General features: G+C 41.5%; 1 protein-coding gene across 16 annotated transcripts in view; it reads left to right on the forward strand.

Moving 5' to 3' along the window:
* The window catches only part of LOC133509923 (ankyrin-3-like), a 146,623-nt gene that overhangs the window by 83,642 nt on the left and 40,283 nt on the right, over positions 1 to 22,698 (forward strand). For 11 of the 16 annotated variants that reach the window (XM_061837451.1, XM_061837443.1, XM_061837439.1 and 8 more), the window contains 15 exons: positions 781 to 978; positions 2,003 to 2,101; positions 3,436 to 3,534; positions 3,629 to 3,727; positions 3,971 to 4,168; positions 7,347 to 7,445; positions 10,454 to 10,552; positions 11,471 to 11,668; positions 12,825 to 12,923; positions 13,357 to 13,455; positions 13,541 to 13,639; positions 13,735 to 13,830; positions 15,454 to 15,526; positions 15,647 to 15,703; positions 20,979 to 21,102. In XM_061837451.1, the coding sequence (XP_061693435.1) occupies positions 781 to 978; positions 2,003 to 2,101; positions 3,436 to 3,534; positions 3,629 to 3,727; positions 3,971 to 4,168; positions 7,347 to 7,445; positions 10,454 to 10,552; positions 11,471 to 11,668; positions 12,825 to 12,923; positions 13,357 to 13,455; positions 13,541 to 13,639; positions 13,735 to 13,830; positions 15,454 to 15,526; positions 15,647 to 15,703; positions 20,979 to 21,102 (1,736 nt within the window). The remainder of the gene's footprint in view (positions 1 to 780; positions 979 to 2,002; positions 2,102 to 3,435; positions 3,535 to 3,628; positions 3,728 to 3,970; positions 4,169 to 7,346; positions 7,446 to 10,453; positions 10,553 to 11,470; positions 11,669 to 12,824; positions 12,924 to 13,356; positions 13,456 to 13,540; positions 13,640 to 13,734; positions 13,831 to 15,453; positions 15,527 to 15,646; positions 15,704 to 20,978; positions 21,103 to 22,698) is intronic. The other 5 variants (XM_061837453.1, XM_061837441.1, XM_061837444.1 and 2 more) reach the window with 3 other exon arrangements.

Consider the following 22,698-nt stretch of genomic DNA (forward strand, 5'->3'; position numbering starts at 1 on the left):
CTATTTTACCAAATTTGACTGAGAAAGAAACTGAGTGCAGAGAAAAAAAAAACATGTCAATTGAGTTAATACTGTACTTGAAACTATGGAACAAACTGAGCGAGTGTGGTGAAAAGGGGGAAAAAATAGTCAAGAAAGTTAGGTTTTAATGTTACAGTCTATTTTACTGTATTACCACATGTTTTTTATACTCTACAGTACTGTAGAGTGCTCGGTTTCCTATTTGGAAAAAAAATTGGGTGATGGTATAGTAGAGCTAGAACAGATTAATGGCATTTCCATTCGTTTCAATGGCGAAAGTTATTTGAATTGCGATTGTGGTCTTAAAACAAAATAGACTTGTAAGTCAAAGTAGGCCGTATATGACCTTTCTCACTGTAACTGACACTTTGAATAACCAACAGTGCGTTTGAATGAATTAGCTCTCTTCACTATACTTTTCCAGTTATATAGCAGAGCTTTTGTTGTTGCTGTGGCGACGCGGTGTCGCACTGTCCCCACATCTGTGCGACCCGAACTGAACGCGTCCACTTTGACCTGCCGGGACCACAAATGTAACCACGTAGACATTGTTGTAATGCCCTCGTTATAACAATGCTTCCGCAGTCTCCCAACAAGCTTCCTTTGCAGTTTTTCCCTGCAGCACTTTGTGTCCACCTAAGTGACGTTTTTATCCATCTGTCTCTCCATCTTTCTTTGTGTCCATCTGTGTGGTTCTCTCTTTCTTTCGGTCCCTCTCTCGTGTCCCGTCCATTCCGTCTCTCCCCCCCGCCGCCTCAGAACGGCCTGTCGCCGCTTCACATGGCCACTCAGGGAGACCACCTGAACTGCGTCCAGCTTCTGCTGCAGCACGACGTGCCGGTGGACGACGTCACCAACGACTACCTGACGGCGCTGCACGTGGCGGCCCACTGCGGCCATTACAAGGTGGCCAAGCTCATCGTGGACAAGAAGGCCAACCCCAACGCCAAGGCCCTGGTAGGAGGGGAATCGAACTCGGAGGTTTTAGGTTCAGTTCTTAGATGGAGTTTAATATTATCTTGTGCATGGAAAAAATATTACACAGAAAAGTGAATAAAAGATTAACTAAACTGTAGTGTTAAAAAAAAAATGAACTAATCCACCCATCCATCTTCTTCGCCGCTTATCCTCACGAGGGTCGCATTGAGTGCCGGAGCCTATCCCAGCTGTCAACGGGCAGGAGGCGGGGTACACACTGAACTGGTTGCCAGCCAATCGCAGGGCACATGGAGACAAACAGCCGCCATCACAATCACACATTTGGGCAATTTAGAGAGTCCAATTAATGTTGCATATTTGTGGAATTTGGGAGGAAACCGGAGTGCCCGCAGGAAACATGAACCAAACGATGATAAAAAAATGAACTAACTAACATGAGATCATATTGCATGTTGATAATTCATAAATGTATACAGACATGCATTAACTAAAAAAAAAAAAAAAGAATTGTTCTCGGCAACCAAAACATTATGTACAGTATTTAATAAGGCCACATACAACAATTTTACGTGTATTAAATAATTTTGCCTTTCTTAATAGACCGATTAGTGACGCTGACACATTTTCCTTTTTACTAATTTTTTTATACTTCAAATTATGTTGATATCCATGTGGAGACACAGCACATTAATAGTTATATCGTACAGGGGAAGCATCTTTCCCTACTGTTAAACACTTTATTTTTAAATCTTTAATCTAGCTTTGTAAAAGCCGAATTCTTCATCCAACTCTTGTACTGGACCTCTTTGTACTGGTCAGGTCCACCTAATGTTATGGCCAAACGAGGCCAGCAAAGACCGTACTATAAAGTGAATAATAAAACAAATTGAAAGATTAATAAAAAGGGTGCGGCTGATGGGGAAAATTCCTCATTAACGTCACATTTGCTTCCACTCTCGCCGGCAGTCACAGTTGTTTTCCTACCAGAGAAAGTCCCCTCGTTGCATACCCGCTAAGACTTTTCATCCCCCCCCCTCTGCAGAATGGTTTCACCCCGCTTCACATCGCCTGCAAGAAGAACAGAGCGAAAGTGATGGAGCTGCTGCTGAAGCACGGAGCGTCCATCCAAGCTGTAACAGAGGTGGTGCTGACACATCTTTATTAGCTTCGACTCTGCATCAACGCTGTAGTGCCTTTATGTGGAAAAATTCACTTTTACACTTCTAAGCCTCTTCACTTTTGCCATTTATCATGGGGTACGTTTAACACCATTTTGAGAAAAATAAAATAAAACTCTCACTTTTCAAATCAGATGTAAAACTTACACATAAAAACGAAAAGTGGTTGAAACATTGTATAGTTTAACCTACTGTATAACTATTCGACCAAAACATTTAATTTCATCCAATAAAAACTGAATTAATTCTAATCTATAATGTGAAATAACATGGACAGGTTAAAGAAAAATAGCAAGGATGTTATGTAATTAAAAAACCTTCAAACGGCTGCGCCTTTGAAACATACAGAGCAGCAACAAGGAGATCATACATCAAATGAGAATGGAGAGAAAAAATGTACATTTAAAATACCAACATGTTCTACCTAACACATTTACATAATACATTATATAAATACTAATACATTTTGTTTTGCAAAACTCAACAGGGAGTCCTCAGTCTACGACTGGGATCCGTTCTTACAGTAGTTCGAATTTCGACTTAAGTCAGATTCCACCATTAAAGTCAAAATTTACATCAAAATACTTTGAATAAAAAACAAATACATTGAAATAAACAAGATGATTCACTTAGCATTACTGCTGAGAGGTGGATGGAGAAGAAGAAGAAGAAGGGGAGGGTGTGCTTCGCTATCGCGAAGGAACCTGGTCCTTAATCCTCTCCATCTTGACAAGTATCAAAGAACCTTGTTTTGTGATCATTGGATCTGACATAGGAACGAAATCCTTCATAAGCGCAAACATACGGGCTATGTCTTTAATAACTGCCACCACGGTTGACCGACTGAAGCCTTGGTGGTGTTGGTGTCTCTCCTTTCTCCGTTCTTTTAATGATCTTGACCTTCATTTGCATGGTAATGGATTTTCTTTTGGCTGCAGAAGCCTTGCTAAAAGACACAGCTTTCTGCTTTGGGATGATAATGTTTAAAAAGGAGGGCGAAAAATGCAAAGATACTCAAGGCGCACAAACACGGACAACCATGAGCCAGACAAAATGGCGGACGGGGACGGGCGTTGTAAAGTCGAAACGTCGTATCCCGAGGACTCTCTGTACTATCTTGATGTCAACATAAAATGCAAAACGCCATAACTGGGCTGACAAAATTTACTCCTAAACACTGAGTTAACTGTATACCGTAAAAAAACATCGTAAACGATTGCTTAACAAACCGCGATATTGTGGGGTTTGCTGTATTTTATACTTTGCTCCAACCTTTAAATGAAGTTTCTCTCCGCAGTCTGGCCTGACGCCAATCCACGTTGCGGCCTTCATGGGCCACGAGAACATCGTCCACGCGCTCACGCATCACGGAGCTTCGCCCAACACCACCAACGTGGTGAGAGAATCATTACCGGGTTGTTACGTGTTGGATACTGTACGCGCTGCTCAAGAAATCTCATCGACTGTGTCTGTGTGTGTGTGTCCTGCAGAGAGGCGAGACGGCACTCCACATGGCGGCCAGGGCGGGCCAGGCCGACGTGGTTCGATACCTGCTCAAGAACGGAGCCAAAGTGGAGACCAAGTCCAAGGTGTGCACTCTGACTGACAGTCTGAATGTTTAAAAAAAATCTGCACACAGAATGTCAGTTTTTTGTAAAAATACTTCAGCTCATTGGGTCAGAGTGGGCCACACATCATTTTACCTCCGTTTCAGACTTCAAGCTTATTTGACACTTGCACGTTTGACTTGACTGCAACCATAACTATGAAGTACTCATGTAGACCCTTCACACGCTTGCAATAAAATGCAACATTGAAATATTTCTTTACAGGACGACCAGACGGCGCTGCACATCTCCAGTCGGCTGGGGAAGGTGGACATCGTGCAGCAGCTGCTGCAGTGCGGCGCCTCGGCCAACGCGGCCACCACCTCAGGTTACACCCCGCTGCACCTGGCGGCCCGCGAAGGTCACCAGGATGTCGCCACTATGCTCCTGGAGAACGGAGCCTCGCTGTCCTCCTCGACTAAGGTAGCCTGCTTTTCTTGCTTTAAACTGATACAAATTTACCGCACGGAAGGGATGCACTCCCTTCTTTTCCGGTTACAAGCTGTCACTTAGTGGATTTTCAGGGAAAAATAATGCCGCAATTAAAGTACTATAATCCCCTCGAACATGGGCGACGAGAACTACAATGGACCTTTGCGACTGGCAATCTTAAGCTCCGCCTCCTTACCTACAGTCACCACATCCCGCTATCTTCCAAAATGGCGACTGAACAGAACAGGTTTGAAGTCGATTGTATATCGCATATTCCAGATAATATTGCGTATGTTTTTTGCCAAATGTGTCAGACTTGTCCAAGAGAGTTCTACAGAGAGGTCTCAACTATTTCATGTAAGGATATGTACCCGGAATTAAGATTTTGGACGGAGCAGGATGCAATGTCAGAGTTACAGCGAAATGTTTGCGATCAATGGAAAAAAGTTCGACGCCTCTCAAACTTCATATTGAAATCCAACAGGATAAAATAGTGGAATCGTACTGCGCATGTAAAGCAGGGTGAGTACTTTTTACTTGGAAAGATCACGAGCAATGTCATTGTAGTCTTTATAAGTGAGGTAGGTTCGATTTTATACAAGTACATTTAAAAAATGGTGTGATTAACTCAGTCAGTACCGTAGTCACTAGATGAATAAGTTTGACTTGGCTCGTAATGGAATCCAGTGCTCTGTCTTAAAAGTCAGATGTGATACAAATAGGCAAATAGACATTTTTCTTGCATGACATGGCGCATTTACGCATCACTAACCCGACTCTTCGGCATAAAACATGACACACTTCATTCAGCAGGTCAGTGATGCACTAGCAAAGTGAAAGTTGTTCTCCTGCAATGTATAAAGCACTGGTAATAATTCAATCAAACTCCGAGAAGATACTTGTCCCTCACTTACCTTCGAACATGCAGCCTTGTGTTTGTTGATATTCTTCACATTTAGTTGTACGTGCACTCGAGCCTTATTCCATCGTAGACACTTCGTCCTCTGTGTTTCAGGCTTTGGAAAATGAATCAAGCAGGCCCCTCGTAACCTAGCCGGATATCTTTCATCAGAACTGCCCGTTCCCCAAGTGCATCTGAAGACCATTTTCTTCGTAACATTAACTTTTCCAAGCGCACGCTACTGACAACCAGCATTGCTTGTGGGACAACATGGCGGCAGGGGCGTGTCAAGCCAAGGGGTTAAGACAATGGGGCTATCTGATTGGCTATTATTTTACGAGTGATTAACAGGTCGGAACAGTCCATTGCCGATGCACATCCAGTCATTGATTGAATGTGGCAAACCATCTAACATGCAAATACAAAATGAAAACACTCATAAGGAGTATGGAGGAGACGCTCACACAGATCCAAAAGCAGTGCAAACAGCCAATCCAGGGTGAAATCAGAGGTTCTCATATTACCCACTAGGTCATACCCCTTAAAGGCACATGTCAACACGCAAACACTGCAGTGTGGATGTATGGGTGAAAGACTCTTGGCTGAATTAATTCATGAAATTTAATATAAACACTTGCTAAAACCAGCATAGCTCTTTGCATTATCTTTTATCGTATTTTATAATATAGTGGTATTTTCCCCATTATTTTATTAAAAGTATGTAACATGTAAAAGCAGTATCAAATATTCTACATAGTAATGCCTTTTTTAAAAATGTATTTTCAACTAACTTTACTATTTAAATGATAAAAGTCAAAACCTTACCAAAAATTTTAAGCAGATGACTTTCATCGTAGGCGGCACGGTAGCTCGGCTGAAAAGCGTTGGCCTCACAGTTCTGATGTCCCGGGTTCGATCCCGGACCCACCTGTGTGGAGTTTGCATGTTTTCCCCGTGCCTGCGTGGGTTTTCTCTGGGCACTCCGGTTTCCTCCCACATCCCCAGAAAAAACACCCAACATCAATTGGACACTCTAAATTGCCCCGAGGTGTGATTGTTGTCTGTCTTTATGTGCCCTGCGATTGGCTGGCAACCAGTTGAGGGTGTACCGGACCCTCTGCCCATTGACAGCTGGGAGAGGCTCCGGCACTCCCCACGACCCTCATGAGGATAAGCAGCTAAGAAAATGGATGGATGGATTTTTATCCTTTCGGGGGTTCTTCCTCCGCACAGTTGATGACGGGTAGTCCCAGTTTCGCAAATGACTAACTGCATCGAGGGAGGTCATAACGAACTGTGAAGGGCACTTTGATCATGAAACTGGTTTAAGCATGTGTGTGGTATGTCGCTCTGACGGGGAGGGGGGGGCTCTTTGTGACGGTGACCTTTGTCAGTGGAACAGATTAATAGAGGGTGAAATCCTTGGTCTGCAATCATGCAAATACACACAGACACACACACACACACACACACACGGCATCTATTGGGACATCACCCGAGTCAGCTGTGTTCCGGAGAAATGATGTCACCGTCAAACTGCCCCATTTCCATTGTTCATGGAACAACTGACTGATCACTTACAAAGCTGTCTAGAGTGTTCATAACCATATGAATAAAATTCAAAATTCGTAGTTGCAGCACAGGTTAAGACTTCAAAATGAATTTGATGAAGTGCTTCAGAGCTGCCCAGATTCTGATATTTTTCTGGAAAATGTGAGGCAACATCTTCCAAATGCTTGCAGGAAGAATTGAAACCAGCATGCATAAATAAAATGCTTGCATCATGAGGGGGGCTGGAGCACCACCGGGAGGGGCGTGGCTTGTTCACCTCTCTGGGCGGTGCCACCTCTGGTACACATCTCAGCTGTTGCGCATTCGGCATGTTAATTAACCATGTATTTATGTTGCCGTTTACGTCACGGGCATTTGCCAATTTAATTGAGTTTGCACTGTGTTACCGTGTGCAGACACTACTTCTGCAATAAAACCCACTGGACATTTTGCCGTTGTCTCGGAGTCCTGCATTTGGGTCCACCCCTGCACCGATCGCATGTGACAGCTTGCAGTTTGTTTCTTAAAATCTCTTTTTTTATATCTGTGTTTTAATCAGTGGAAATGTGTTTAAAGCATGTAAAAGCGGTAAAACTATATTTTCAGGGGTGGACCCTACACCCCCCCCCCCCCCACGCACAAAAATCCATCATATAAATATTCCCTTTCCACCCTTAATGATGAATCTTATTTTTATGGGATTGTATGTTCCAACAGAAAGGCTTCAGTCCGCTCCACGTGGCCGCAAAGTACGGCAAGATGGAGGTGGCCAGTCTGCTCTTGCAGAAGAGAGCTGCGCCTGACGCTGCCGGCAAGGTGAGGAGTCCATTAAAAAAGACGAGTGAGAGGCCAAGAAGGGTCTCTTTACGCAGTCCATTTCATTCCTGATATGTTGACCCTGAGGCCGTTAGTGTGGAATGCAAAAATTGACATTAAGACCTTTTTCTAAAACAATGTAATCATTACAATTACATACCTTGATGACTTCCTAATTTGGATTGGACTCTCCCACTTTTAGTTTGTGATTGGGAGGTGGGGGGAAAAAAAAAAAAGTATTGCTCATTTGTGATAATCAGAAAATGTAACTTTTGCTTGCCACCTCTGCGCTTCTGCTTGGCGGTCGCGATAAATTTATTTAATTCTGTTGTTTTGCTCGTTGTATAACTCAATGTGATCTGCTGCTTGTTACTCATACAAAAGACAATAAAAATGCATATATATTGTTCATCTAACATCATAATCCTCCAAGTCATTTTTAACTTATTATTACCAAATTATATAATGTACTTCATGAAAATTGTGTTCTTGTGTTTGGAAAACGTTCAAGGATGACTTGGGCAACTATATGATTAATTTATAGAGTAAAAATAAAAATAAGGTCATCTGATGTTTTAGCTAAAAAATTCAATTTTTTTTTCTGGTTAATGCATTTTTGTTAATAATTATTTTTAAAATGACTGCTGTACCAGTTTTTTTCCGCTGATTACACATCATCACGCTGTTCTACTTCCTTCTAGTCTAGTGCGTAGGCCTCCAATATGAACTCCCTCTATGTGGCTACCAAATATGCTTTTATAGGAATATTTGTCTAAAAAGGGAGTGATCTGACATTGATGCGATGTGTCAGGCTGTAAATGATGCTCCCACACAAAGAATGGATGAACTACTGAACTGAACTATTTTGACCTCAAATTCCATAATAAATAACCCTGCACTTAATGTTTTCTTTCCCTGTGGTACACCAAAAATGTTGATAATATATAACGTAAATGTGACGTATTTATGGATGTTATAATGTGCTGACAATCTTCTGATGCGTTGTTAGCTAGCAATATGTCCGCACTACCATCTGAAAGCATTTAGCAGCTCGTAGTTTCAGTCAAGTATGATAATGACGCTTCTATTAGACCTTTTGGATAACTCAGCAACTTTTCAGGTTCACAAGATTTTGATCCTACATTGAACTCGAGTACAAAATACCACATCATATTTTTCCACTCCTGTAATTCAAGTTTTAATACATTACATTATGGTGTAGTGTGTGTACATATGGTGACTAAGCCGTGCTCGCTGTTGACTGCGTAGAATGCTGCGTGGGTGTAGTTAGAAAAAAAAAAAGTTTGACCGCATTATTGAACAATGGGTCATTGTTATGGGAAAATGATAAATAACCCTTTTATAAAGTGCAGCTTAACATCTTTTAACCTAATTTGAGTCGACATTTATGCGGTTAACAATGTTTTTATTTATTTATTTTACATTATTTCGTGAGTAATAATTTGGGAAGCATTTAAATTTCAAACAACAGTTGGCACATACAAACTCATCCCTCTTTATAACTGCTGAGTGTTCTTATTTCTTCTGTTTGCATGAACATAAACACATACCTTTTAGACCAGGGGTGTCAAACTCATTTTTCTCGCGGGCCACATTGTGGGTCCGGTTTCCCTCAGCGGGCCGTTATGATTTTGAAACAATACAAATATTTAATCGTCACGTCGTATTTACATCAATTTATGATCTACTTTTGGAATCAGAAATCAAGGGTAATGTGTTTTCCAACTATTCATGTTTGGTAACACAAAAATGCTTGTAATATCTCAACTTTATCGTTTATAATGACAATGACAATTTGACATTTTTGTACAAATTTTTAAAAAGAATAATTGAAATTGACACTCTAGATTGGGCTTCACGGGCCACATAAAATCATGTGGCGGCCCGGATGTGGCCCCCAGGGCTTGAGTTTGACACCTGTGCTTTCGACGCACGTATACACTTACACAACTCCACTTGCACACTAACAAACACATTAAACAGATACAGAATACAACACAAACTCAACACATCAACACTAACACAATTAAACACTCTTAGACAACACACTCACGGATTCAACACAGACGCACACAAAATTACACAAAGACTTACAATTGAACTTTACATTCCTACACACGCGTATACACGCAGACACACACAGTGGAACCTTGATTTCGGATTTAAGGGACAGAAAATAGTTTCAGTATCACCTAATAACACTCCTTCCATGCAACAGTGAGGTATGTATGGATAAACTTTAAAACTTGTCAAACATTTTAAAGATTTAAAATATATATGTATATTTATGTACAAGTTATTTGTACTGTACGGGGTGTTTAAAGGCCATGGGGGAAAAAATTGTGTAGCACAGGATTGGTGTTTGCACAAAAAATGCTTCAATAAAACGGACAGTCACTCTCCCCAATTATTCTGTTAAAACACAGGTGTCAAACTCAAGGCTCGGGGGCCAGATCCGGCCCGTCGCATGATTTTATGTAGCCCACGAAGGCAAATAAAGCGTATCAAGGTCCATGATTTTTCTTAAAATTTGTCCCAAAATTTCATATCGTCATGCCATAAACGATGACGTTCAGATATTTCAAGCGTTTTTGTGTTAGCAAACAACAATACTGTAGTTGAAAAACGCATGACCCTTCATTTCTGATTCGAAAGATAAATTTCATTTTTATGGTTTCACTGTCATAACAGCCCTTTGAGCGAAACCGTAACTCCAATATGGTCCGTGACAAATCGAGTTTGACACCCCTGCATTAAAACGAGGTTCCACTGGACCTACAAATCTACAGACACACACACACCCACGCTCACGCAGACGCTGCACAAAACTTGCCTCTGGCGGCTTTCAGCTTTGGTACTGTATTTACTGACCCTGCTGTCTTTCTGGCCCATCTAAATGTGGTGTGGCCCACGCGTGTCTCCGTCCAGTCGGCGAACTTCTAACCGGTTGCATGCGTTTTTGTCCGTGTCCGTGTGCGGTGTTTCAGAGCGGGCTCACTCCGCTGCATGTTGCCGCTCACTACGATAATCAGAGAGTAGCACTGCTGCTGCTGGATCAGGGAGCTTCCCCGCACGCCGCCGCCAAGGTACACACAACACACCACCGGGTGCGGGACCGCCGTGGTGTGTCTCCGGATAAAAGAAAGACTCCCATTTTTGTCCATTCATAAATTAGCATTAGCTCACATTTGTGTTTTTCGGTCAGATGTGGTGAAGTCATTTTACCTCTCAGCTCTCATTCTTTTCATCTGTTTCTTTACTCATCTGTTTTTTTTTACCTCTTAACATTTACATCAATTCCTCATTCATGACGGGATCAGGTTATAGATGAAAAATAAAAAGTAGCAACCACATATTTTTTTATTTAGACCAATTTTAAAGCTCTATAAACCTCCCCAGACTCTTATTAATCTTCCCCACACTTCTATAAACACATTTCATACTATGATAAACTTTCCATATTCTTAAAAACACATTTTAAACTCTTAAACATATAATAATGCACAGTAGTACTCTACCTTATGTACATTTTTCTTTTACAGTTTTAATATTTTAGGCTACGACGCGTTTATTTTTTTGCCACCAAAAACTACAGCGTACACTCACAATCCTTCAATTTGTTAAATTATGTATGATATGAATGTGAAAAAAAATATCTGCAATGCACTGCATCTGATGGGATGAATGATTTGGTATAGAATCAATTTAGATGCAAAATTAATTATTAATTGGACAAAATGCTGGAAAGGGCTTGGAAAATGAGTATTGTTGCAGGTTGGGTAAGAGTTGATTTTTTTTCCGTGACCACACTCATAACTCAACTGACACAAATCCCTGTTACGTGAGAAAAATGAGTTATGAGCTTACGCACAGAACAATTTCAGATCATAAGTTGGCACCGCACTGCATGCAACTTATACTATTGGACATCACAACTTCTACAATTTAAATGGGGTCAGTATGAAGTCGACCCACGCAAAGCCTCCGGTCCTCTGTCTCTCCAGAATGGCTACACGCCGCTGCACATCGCCGCCAAGAAGAACCAAATGGACATCGGGACCACGCTACTGGAGTACGGTGCCGACACCAACGCGGTGACGCGGCAGGGCATCAGCCCCATCCACCTGGCGGCTCAGGAGGGGAGCGTGGACCTGGTGTCGCTACTGCTGGCCAAGAGCGCCGCTGTTAACATTTGCAACAAGGTAATGCCAATCAAGAATTGCCTCCAAGCGCACTCGTAGGCCATGATACTAGAGTTATGAGATGTTTAAAGGTCAACTGTCACCAAATGCAGGATTTTTAGTATGTTGTTAATGAAAAAAACGGCAGCCAGTATGGACCCATCCGTTTTTTTCACCACAAAACATGATTTTGACGTACAGTATATGACTTTTTGTAACTCCCGCCATGAAAATCCTCTCGAGGGATTTGTTTTCGAGAAGAAGCAGGAAGTGATGTACAGAGCAGTAGCGCACTCAGACGGGCTCGTATGTTTCTACGAGTTTTACCTGCTGGAAGGTAGCTCTTTGTTCCTTCGTGTTAGCCAAAATGCCGGCTTGTTGTATTGCTTGGATATTGCTCGAACACTCAGGAGGATGGATTCGCTCTTCATACTTTTCAAAAAGACCCGGTTCGTCGTGAAAAATGGGTTGCACTGGTGCAAAGGACAAGAGCTTTGTGGGTTCCAAGTGACAGGTAGGCGTGTATACACCTACTAAAAAAAAATATAGCTGGGGTGGGGGCGTAATCTGTAAGTCAGGGGTGCTAAATTTGTAGATGTGGCACCCCAGCCGAAGCCGTGATCAGCTCATCACCGCCACGGAGGTGGATCGGACGAGGAGTTGTTTTGGCCGCATGCGGTTTGGCTGTTATCTGCATATCATCTAAATATGTCTCGAAACGATAGGGTAATATTGCCCCGGTCACTTCACTCGGTTGTGAGATGTTCTCTTCTCCGAAAAGCGCTTCCGTGTCCTACAGTAGGGGCCACAGCGTGTTTTCAATGGCGAATGTCCGGGGTGACTTCAGGGACAGAAGATTCAGCCAATATTGCCACCACTTGAATGTCGAATGAGACTTTCGCAACTTTGCGCATGGATGATGCGCTCTCCGCTCATTTTTATTTTTTCGTATAGACATTGAAGTGAATATTGTTATATGTATTTTTCATTACAATATCTATTTTAGAATGTTTATAGGGCTGACACTTGACCTTTAAAAAAAGCCTTAAGCATGTGGGAGTGTTTTCTGAAATTCCGCTGCAGTTTACCAAGACGCCTTGCAAGACTCCATGATGGATACACTTGACTTTTGAATGTTTTTTGGCGTGCGTATGTTTCTTTCTTTGTTCACGCTCAGAGCGGACTTACGCCGCTCCACCTCGCAGCTCAGGAGGACAAAGTCAACGTTGCAGAAGTCCTTCTCAACCACGGTGCTGATGTCAACGCGCAAACAAAGGTACAGACAACCGTACACTTACACACACACACCCACCCACACTGACTCACCACGGACACGTACACTCACGCATCCACACGCCCCCACACCAAAGTGTCCGCACCTACAGTATCGTACACACATGTATACGGTAGAGTCTACAGTACATAGCTGGCAGCTCACGTTCACACAGACCTCACCAGATGAAGGTTACACGAGTGCTTGTGTGTGTGAGAGAGTGTGCGTGCATTTTTGCTGACAGGACAGTTGTTGACCGTGAGGAGGTTTTTCACTCACTGATGCACACTACACACGCAACACAAAGGAGTTATCGTCCCATTTTAAAAAGGGGCCTTCTAAAATGATGCTCGGATTGCCAGTGAACGATATTTTTAACGCACGCGCTGAGTCTTTCGACGCGAGAGGGCGAGTCAATAGTCTCACTTTCTCACAGTTGGACTACACGCCGCTGCATGTGGCTTGTCACTATGGCAACGCCAAGATGGCAAACTTCCTGCTGCAGAATCACGCCAAAGTCAACGGGAAGACCAAGGTAGAAAAGCACAAATGAAAATCCCATGGTCGTGTTTTGTCTGCGTATTCATCCGGCGTCTTGCTCTCCATCCGTGTGTGTCCAGAACGGTTACACTCCGATGCACCAGGCAGCTCAGCAGGGCCACACGCACATCATCAACGTCCTCCTCCAGCACGGCGCCTCGGCCAATGAACTGACAGCGGTCAGTGCCACCGCTTGACCGCTGGTCAATCCGTTTCTTTTCTGTGTGCGTCGGCCGTTATGTGGCTAACTTCCTGTGGGTCTCTCTCCGCTCAGAACGGGAACACGGCGCTAGCCATCGCCCGTCGCCTTGGTTACATCTCGGTGGTGGACACCCTGAGGCCCGTGACGGACGAAAACCTAAATACTGTGGTGAGACGCGTCAACAACAAATACCGTCACGTGACACACAGCAAATGATTTAAAGTCATTTATCTGCACTGCTTTCTTTGACCAAGACAAGTACTAATTTGAGATAATCTATTTGTACTGTACGTATTATTACACTCTGTATTACAATACTTTATTATATATAATTTATTTGATGAATTTATGCATTTTCTAATTTCAACCAATACATTGTTAATAAGTGTAATTAATGCCATCATATTTTTGTTTGAATAACATCAAATGTTGAACTGTTTAAACAAGATATGAAAGTATGAACAATATGTTGATTCTAATCAATTCAAATGTAAGCTTATATTTGTATAGTATTATTTTGTATATATTTATTGATACATACTTATTATTTTTTATTACATGGAAATATATATTTTCTTATTTTATGAACAAATTTTTTGATTTAATGTTACTAATACTATATTTTTATTTTCACGGAAACAGAATTAGAGTACAGAAACAATATATTAAAGTATAGTCTTGATTAAAAATAGTCATAAAATGAATACACACATACACAGACACGTATATAGTCATTAAATAAAATTAAATTAAATCTCAATTAATCAACCCCAAAATACTGTTTAATAATCATTGATTCATATAAAATATAAAATAAAGTATATAAATTCATGAAATAAAATGTAGAAATAATTCACACATTATTAAAACTTAAAAACTTAAAAACAGTTGTGTGTGTGTGTGTGTGTATATGCGGTATCTATAAAATTTTGCATAGCCAGATTATTAATTTGTATTATTTATTGATTGAGAATCACATTTAATATTCACACTATTGCACCAGACTCATGTAAGCCTCAGAATAAATGTGTCTGTGTGCGTGTGTGTTTGTGTGTGTGTGTGTGTGTGTGGGGGGGGGGGTTGAGGCAGGTGTCCATCTGCTGTGATGTAACTTGATGATCAAGGTTGCCACATTGGGATTTATCTATTATTCACTCTGCTGAGGCATCTGCTCATATTATGATATGCCTTCATTGAACATGCAGCTGCAGTCAGCTTTAGAGTGGAGGTGGTTTTTATGCCTTTATTATTATTATTATTATTATTATACTGTAAGACACCCAGTTGCATAGCATCACTTTTGATTTTAAATCCGTACATCTTTTGATAAAATAGAGATAAAGATTAGGGGGTGAATCTCTCCTTACGTCGTTCATGGAGCGAAGAGCCTCTGACGTTCAACTCGAGCCACCCAGTGTGTCCGCGTCCATCACGATATCATTCATAGTATGTCCGTAAATAGTTCCACGTGTCACAAATGCAAGAGATATTCGCGTCATAGTCACTTTTCTACTTAAAATCTTTGTCCACAAAAAGATCATTTTTGCCACTTTTTTTTAATAAGAAAATTGTATTCATTGAAGCCAACATACTCACAAGGAGAGAGCCGAACTCAAACCTCAGCACTGTGAGGCAGACGTGTATACAACACGTTAACAATGCTGTCCTTTATCTTATTAAATTCATTATTATCCTTATAAAGGAAAATGCTTTTAATCGAAGACTGCACACAGATCATTTATTTTGGAACTGAGCCTTACTTACCATTTTATCTTCCTCTCATGTTGACAGAATGCAGCTGAAAAACATAAAATCAATGTCCCGGAAACCATGAACGAGTTCCTGGACATGTCGGACGACGATGGTGAGCTAACAAAACTTTAATTTTTTTTGCTATACTGCATGACTCTTCTGCAATAGAGACTGTGGTTTGTGAAGTCTTAACATGTGCACATGTGTCGCCACGTATGCATTCAAATCACAGTTTGGGCCAATGTGCCTGAAAGTCTCGAGCAGGAGTCGATGTCAGACGACGACGAAGGTACCGCTTCATTAGTTTGCCGTCGGAACCGCTCCGGTTGTGGTTTCAGTTTCCTGTGCGTGCTTCTACTAATTCTTTTGTTTCGAAATCTGACTTTTCTCCTCATGACACTCACACCAGGATAATTTTGACTGATTCGAGCGGGAGTGCACAAAAGTATTGGGACACGTGACGCTCATGGGAATTTCCAATTGAAAAAAATATTTTTGGGTTCCTTGACTTCAAGGTCTAATCCAGTGGAAATGTATTTTATTTGTCTATCATACAAAAGTAGCTAAAATTTCATTTAAAAATATTTTTAAAATTCTCAACACGTCAGAAATAAAATAAATTAGCGTCAAAGTCAGTCTCAAGATTTTGTTCGAAATTGTCACTTAGTTTCAGCAAATTCCGTAACCCCCCGGAATGTGACGTCACATTAAGACAACATTTAACCACAGAGTGAAAAAGCTAGCAAAGATGGTGAGGAAGTGTCTTGTATATGGCTGTTCCGCGTCAAACGCTGACGGAGTCAGGTCACATAAATGGCCGAAAGATGAACAGATGGGCCGGTTTTGGACCAAGTTTGTGAAGACAAAGCGAGCGCATTGGACTTACAAATCAAAGTGGACGATCGTATGTTCCAAGCATTTCACAGAGGACTGCTTTGAAAACCCGGTACAGTGTTCACTTGGCTTCTATAGCAAGTAAGTACGTACGTGATCAATTGTTTAGTATTGACAAGTATCTAGCTCGTTTTAAATGTAAGCACAATACCGATACAGATATATTTGTCAGCTAATATCCATATCCATGTGATGTTTAGGAGGTGATGAAATTTGGACACTGTATAAAGTTAGTGTCCTGTTGACGCTGAGGTCTTCCTGAAATTCGACTACGGCAGTGTGTGCTCTCAAGTGTTAGGTGCATTCTTTAAAATACGGGCTAAATCTTTAAACGCAAAACAATACCGAAGGTTTTGATTTTTGTTTTACGCCGACTCCGTCGCTAGTACAACAACAACAAAAACCGACTCACTGTTGTGTGCAAGAAGCATCGGACGTTTAAACGTGTTTGAATTAGATTATTTCGTCAACAAAGTGTACGTAGATATCTTGAGTCTGTGTTTTTGGTGCAAAGTTCCACGCCAACTTCGTCAGGCCTCTCCGAATCCTGTCCTTGTATCGCATTCCTCAACTCAGGTTCGAACATATATGGTTGAATTACACATGCATGGGATGTTTTTTGAACATAGGAAGAATAAGAAAATTCCTCCTCTTCAGTTCCTACTGTATGTCTTCCACAGAGCATTCCATAAAAACTTCTTCATCACTGCTGTGTATCTCTAGATCCCAGTCGCAGCGTGTATGATTGTCGGTATAGGACGCCGTTTTCTTTACTGGGGTTGTCTTGGTGTGATGTCACACGGCAGCAGCTTCAACAGAGCCTCGGTTTGAAACAGACATCGGAGGCATTCAGATTATAAAAAAAAATGTGCACTTTGGCGCTAATTTATTTCTTAGCTGTTGTGTTGAGAATTTGTAAAATATTTTTTAAATGAAAAATTTGCTACGTTTGTGTGACATATAAATGAAATATAGGTCCTCTGGATTACAACTTTACATGTGCAACACATTGCATGTAGTTTTATGAATATTTAGGATTTTGTTTTGGTGGTGCAAGCTTTTGATATGCCAGTGCTCAAGTGAAGTGGGAAAATAGACAAGTGAAAGCCACATTCAACAATGCGCCATCTGATCAATTAATTCACTAAGATGTGCGTCCTAATACTTTTGTCCAATAGGGCGTACTAACATCATTCCAGAAAACCGCAAACACGCCTTTCTGACGCTGGTTTTGCTTCCGACGTGAGCCTTTTGCTGGGTTAATTTGGGGTTCCATCCGTCTCTTTGCAGACTGACAGCACTTGTGCTATTTTCCACTAAAAGCTAATTTGTTATTTTTAACACGACCGCGCCGTTCTCCGCTTTTAAGAGGAGATTGGAGGAGGTCTACCAATCTTGTGTATCTGTTGAACTGGACATGTTATAAAGTGCCGCAAAGCCACCCCAAATATCAACAACCACGACAAGAAGTTTTCCGTGGCTTTGTTTCCGAAAGCGACACGCTTGTAAAATTGATGAGCTGCTTCATGGACATGTTGCCTCGGCAACTATTGTGTGCCTGGAGTTACGCTTTGTGTGCCAACTGAAGGGGGGGGGGCTCAACAGGTATGATCCAGTACTGGATGGAAGGTCCCTCGTAGGAGGGTTCCCGGCACGATTCACAGGTGGTTGTGTAAAGAAAGAGAGAGTGGATGTAAAGAGTCTCTAATCCTCTATACAGGTAGCAAATCTTCTTATGCTGTAGGGTGGTCAGGATGTGTGTGTAGAAGGGGATGCTGGGAATTATGTTCAAGCAGTATTTATATGAAAAAACAGTAATTGATGACGTATTCTTACACAGCTTTGTAAACTAGTTCAATGCACGTTGTTCTTAACCTTGAAATGTTCTAAAGTAATCCCCCAACTGTTGGCAGGGCAGGTATAAGGATAAAGAGAGATTTATAATTGCTTTTATATGCCGCAAGGAAGCAGCAAAGTACTAGTTTGTGTCATGACGCAAGTCAACATTTTTCAACATATCGTTCCTTGGCCCGAGATGAACTGATTGTTAACACTTAATAATACAAGCAAATCTAAATGTCTTCCTTAAATGAATATTTCAGGAAAGAGGTTTTGATTATTAAGGGACCCCCACTATGCACGTTAAAGGGGAACTCCACTGGTTTGCATTAACAATGTACCCAATAGGTCATGTAATATGTACTCTATTTTGACAACATAATGTACGGAGTTCCAGAACTCACAGGGACCGAGACAAGACCTAAAAACATGATGTCTGCAACTCTTTCAAACCACGCAATGTCTAAATTCTTGCAATAAATACAATAATCACACTTGTTTGTATTAAAAGTGAAGATTTAAAGATCTTGGTTGCATTTAAAAAAAACAACAACATACTGCAGTATTGTGTGACCTTAAAGGGGATATCCACTGCTTTGCATGAAAAATGTTTCCAATAGGTCATGTAATATGTACTCTATTTTGACAATGTGATGTTAAATCCTCTCGCATTTAATAGTGTTTTGAGAAGATTTTTAGCGACAATTACGAATTTTCAGGGGCGTTGCCATTTTCGCGAGTCACATGACCCACACGCGCGGATGTGCCGCGCTATGTGCCGCAACAAAGGCTCGATTACATGAGCGCTCGCGGCCGTGTATGGAAGTATTCCTCCGTCTTCCCAATCAACCGATACTGCTATTTTTTCAACATATGAGGATAAATCCAAGAAATCAGCACTGGACATAAATGGTGTCCCACGTAATTGAGTCTTTGTTGCGGCACGTAACAACTTCACATCCGCGCACGTAGGTCACGTGACTCGCGAAAATGGCAGCCCCCCTGAAAATTCATAATTGTAGATAAAAATCTTCTCAAAACACTATTAAATGAGAGAGGATGTAACATCACATTGTCAAAATAGAGTACATATTACATGACCTATTGGATAAATTTTTCATGCAAACCAGTGGATTTCTCCTTTAAGGTCAAAAAATACTGCAGTTTGTTGTTGTTTTTTTTTTTAATGCAACCAAGATCTTCTTTAAATCTTCACTTTTAATACAAACAAGTATTACTATTGTATTTATTGCAAGAATTTAGACATTGCGTGCTTTGAAAGAGTTGCAGACATCATGTTTTTAGGTCTTGTCTCGGTCCTTGTGAGTTCTGGAACTCCGTACAAGTCTTAAACACTCCATGGCTGGTTGAAATGACTTGTTGTGCATCCCAAAATCGCACAGTTGGCCTTGCGCAAAGTTTGCAACAAGGGGACTTCCTCAAATCGGCTTCAATTTTGGCTTCCTCCATGCGTGGTCAGACCTGTGCCACCATCGAAGAAGAAGATGGTGGAGGAGGTCAGTTCGTGCTCGTTTATGGAGGATCACTTTCTCCTTCGTGGTGGGTTAGAAAAAGGCGTTTGCGGGAGAGCAGTGTCGCCTCTTGAAAGCCAACGAGATGATCTTTCTTAAGCGAATTAACGCCGGACTTTGCAGACGTCAGATGTCACCAGACTTTACTCTTCCTCCTCTCTGCTAATGCACCGAGAGCAACTTTTTTTTTCCGGAAGTAATTTTCCCGATTTCGTTGCGTGGACGCTGTTTCACTTGAAATGTAAAAGGAATCCTTAATTCGAATAAAATAAAAAAAGGAGTTATGGCTTCGTTACCCAAAGGTAAGTCAACTCGAAATTAGATGACTGATTCAATGGAAACATATCGTGACAGTTTTCCACCGTTACTCGAAATCGGTGTGTAAATGTTACGTTTTGATGTTGCGTATTATTTGAAAAAAATGGGCAATAATGACGAAATCGAATTAAAAAAAAAGGATAAAAGCTTCTGTGAAAGTGGGATGTCAAGTACGACAATGGTGGCCAATGACAACAGGAAGTTAAAGTTCTCAAAATAAAAGCACAACGTTCGTCACCGAACAAAATTGCTCCAGTGGGAACGTAAATTCACTTGAATTTACAAACACTGCGTCGAATCTATAGCCTGAACATAGATTCGTCTTCATGAACAAGTTTAAAAGGGAGGGAAAAAAGTGGGTTTTATTATGAAAGGTTAGTTCGGAAACGCTTTGAGCCGGGCATATGTGTGAAACTGGAGTGCGATTGTAGTGCGGCACCGGCGAAGGCGAGAGGGGAGGGGCTGCGGTGGAGCAGCGCAGTGTTTGCGGGGCTGCGCGCTGCACACAAGCACCTTTCCAGGCATGAGGGAGAAAGCCAAGCACGGTAGCCGCGCCGCGCGCTTCGTGGAGCGGCGTGTCATCGTCCACCGGTCCGCCGATCGAGGTGCTGTGCGGTGGGGAAGGGGGGTTCCTCACTTTTGGCATTTGTGCCTTCAGGCTTATGGTGGCTCAGCTGTACCGGACATAGAAGTAGAGTGACTATGGATGTACTTAAAAGGGTGTATTATACATTTAAAAAAAAATGTTTTAATGATTCTTGTCTATTGCATGTCCTTCTAGAAGATTTAGTCTCATGCAAGAAAAAAGTTGGCGTAGGTTCTGCAGGTGCATTCTGCTTATAATTGGGACAGATGAATGTCCCAAGGCCTCTTGCCTGATTAAAATCTGATAAGGGACTACTTTTGCTGCAGCAGTTTAAAAAAACAAAACAGTTTAATTATTATTTTTTTTTAACAATTCATGCTGCTATCCCTTACCAGGCGAAGATGCCATGACTTGCGACACGGACAAGTACCTGCGGCCCCAGGACCTCAAAGAGCTGGGGGATGACTCTCTCCCTCAGGAGGGCTACATGGGCTTCAGCATCGGAGCCCGCTCGGCCAGGTAAACGTCTGCCATTCGTTTTGATGAAGATGACGCAAAAACATTACACTGCTTGGGTACATACTGTATTATCAGATGTATGACACCTGCTGAAACAGTGTGCGGTGTACACTCTCTGCCGGAAAGTTGCCATTTAATAATCAAGAGACAGATAAAATGATTCAGCATTTTTTTTTTGCGTGTCCTTGTACAAACCCAGGGTTACAAAGTTGTCCTGGTTAGCGCTATAAACGCGCTGAATATTTGAGCTCGGGTATGCCCTCTGGACTGCTACTCGGAACTGAATCCCGGGGAGACGCTGCAGTGAAAAACACATTGTATGATGGTTAGAGAGAGAAAAAGAAAACAGTTACAGGAATTGGATAACATCACTGTGCTTGATATTTACTTTTTTTGTGGGGAAATTTCCCATTGAAACAACTCGAAATAGTCATGACATATTTTGTGATTCAGAGTAATAATCGCAGGCACTAGGTACACCTTGACAATCTAATGAGGTTCAGTACGTTACCTGTATATTTACTATTGTGATTGTTGTTGTTTGCAGTGCTGTAAATGTGCGCTGCATCATATTTTTGTCCCGCAGCACCGTGATTCCTAATTGGCTTTACAGTAGTTCCATTTCACATCACACCACGCACACCCAAGGATTTCTGATCGAAAATATTGAACAGGTTTAACACTTACGATTGTCAGCACGATCATTTTCCAAGAGTTTGAGGAAGGAAAAAAAACATCACTCTTCACATCTTACCCCGCAGGATAATCACTCATGGTAATCTTTTCAAGACATTAGATAATTGGGGATTTTCTCTTTTTTTTTTTTTTTTTGAAAGAGAGGGAAAAAAAAATCTTATTGCAAAGTGTGTATCACACTTTACGGTAAGTCCAATTTTGAATGCAGCCATTGTACGTGAGCTTATCAGATAATGGCGCTGCACCCAGACTTCAGTTTATTAATATGAAGCTTCCTGATAACTGTATCATGAGATCTGTCGTTTCTGAGGCAACTGTTGCGTTTCTGAGGCAACTGTTGTTGAATAGATTTTCCAGTGTACAGGAACTCATTTTGTTTACTATCTTGGGGGTTTCTGTGTATGACTTCCTCACTGCAAACGCACACAATTTGGCTTTCTGAAGACTTAAAGTCAGACTTTGCTTGATGCTCTCCTTTCTGTCTTCCTTTCTTGGCACCTCATCTCTCGCTCTAGCCCTAGAATCAGGTAAGACAAGTGCAGTGTTGTAGGAATCTTTAGTTCTGAATGGCGTCTGGTGTCACCCTGCCCTAAACTCACACCCCTTATAACCCTTTAATGGCAAGTGAGCACTTCCTCTGTATCCCACAGTGTGTTCTTTGTGATAGTTTTGTCCCTGTGTTTCAGTGTTGTGATCTCTTTATTTCCCTCATCTGTTTACGTGAGTCATCATATGCAGTAGAAGAAGTTCGCAACGCAGGCTCTGGTATATTATATTTACCAGAATGCTGTTTTTATTTTTGTGCACTAATGCCATCACGTTGATATGGCTTTTTATTTAAGCGTCAACTTCCAGGGATCAGCCACACAAGTTAGGGGCAGGAATCCTTGGTTTTTACTT

Source organism: Syngnathoides biaculeatus, chromosome 12, assembly GCF_019802595.1.
Source record: "Syngnathoides biaculeatus isolate LvHL_M chromosome 12, ASM1980259v1, whole genome shotgun sequence".
Lineage (NCBI taxonomy): Eukaryota > Metazoa > Chordata > Actinopteri > Syngnathiformes > Syngnathidae > Syngnathoides > Syngnathoides biaculeatus.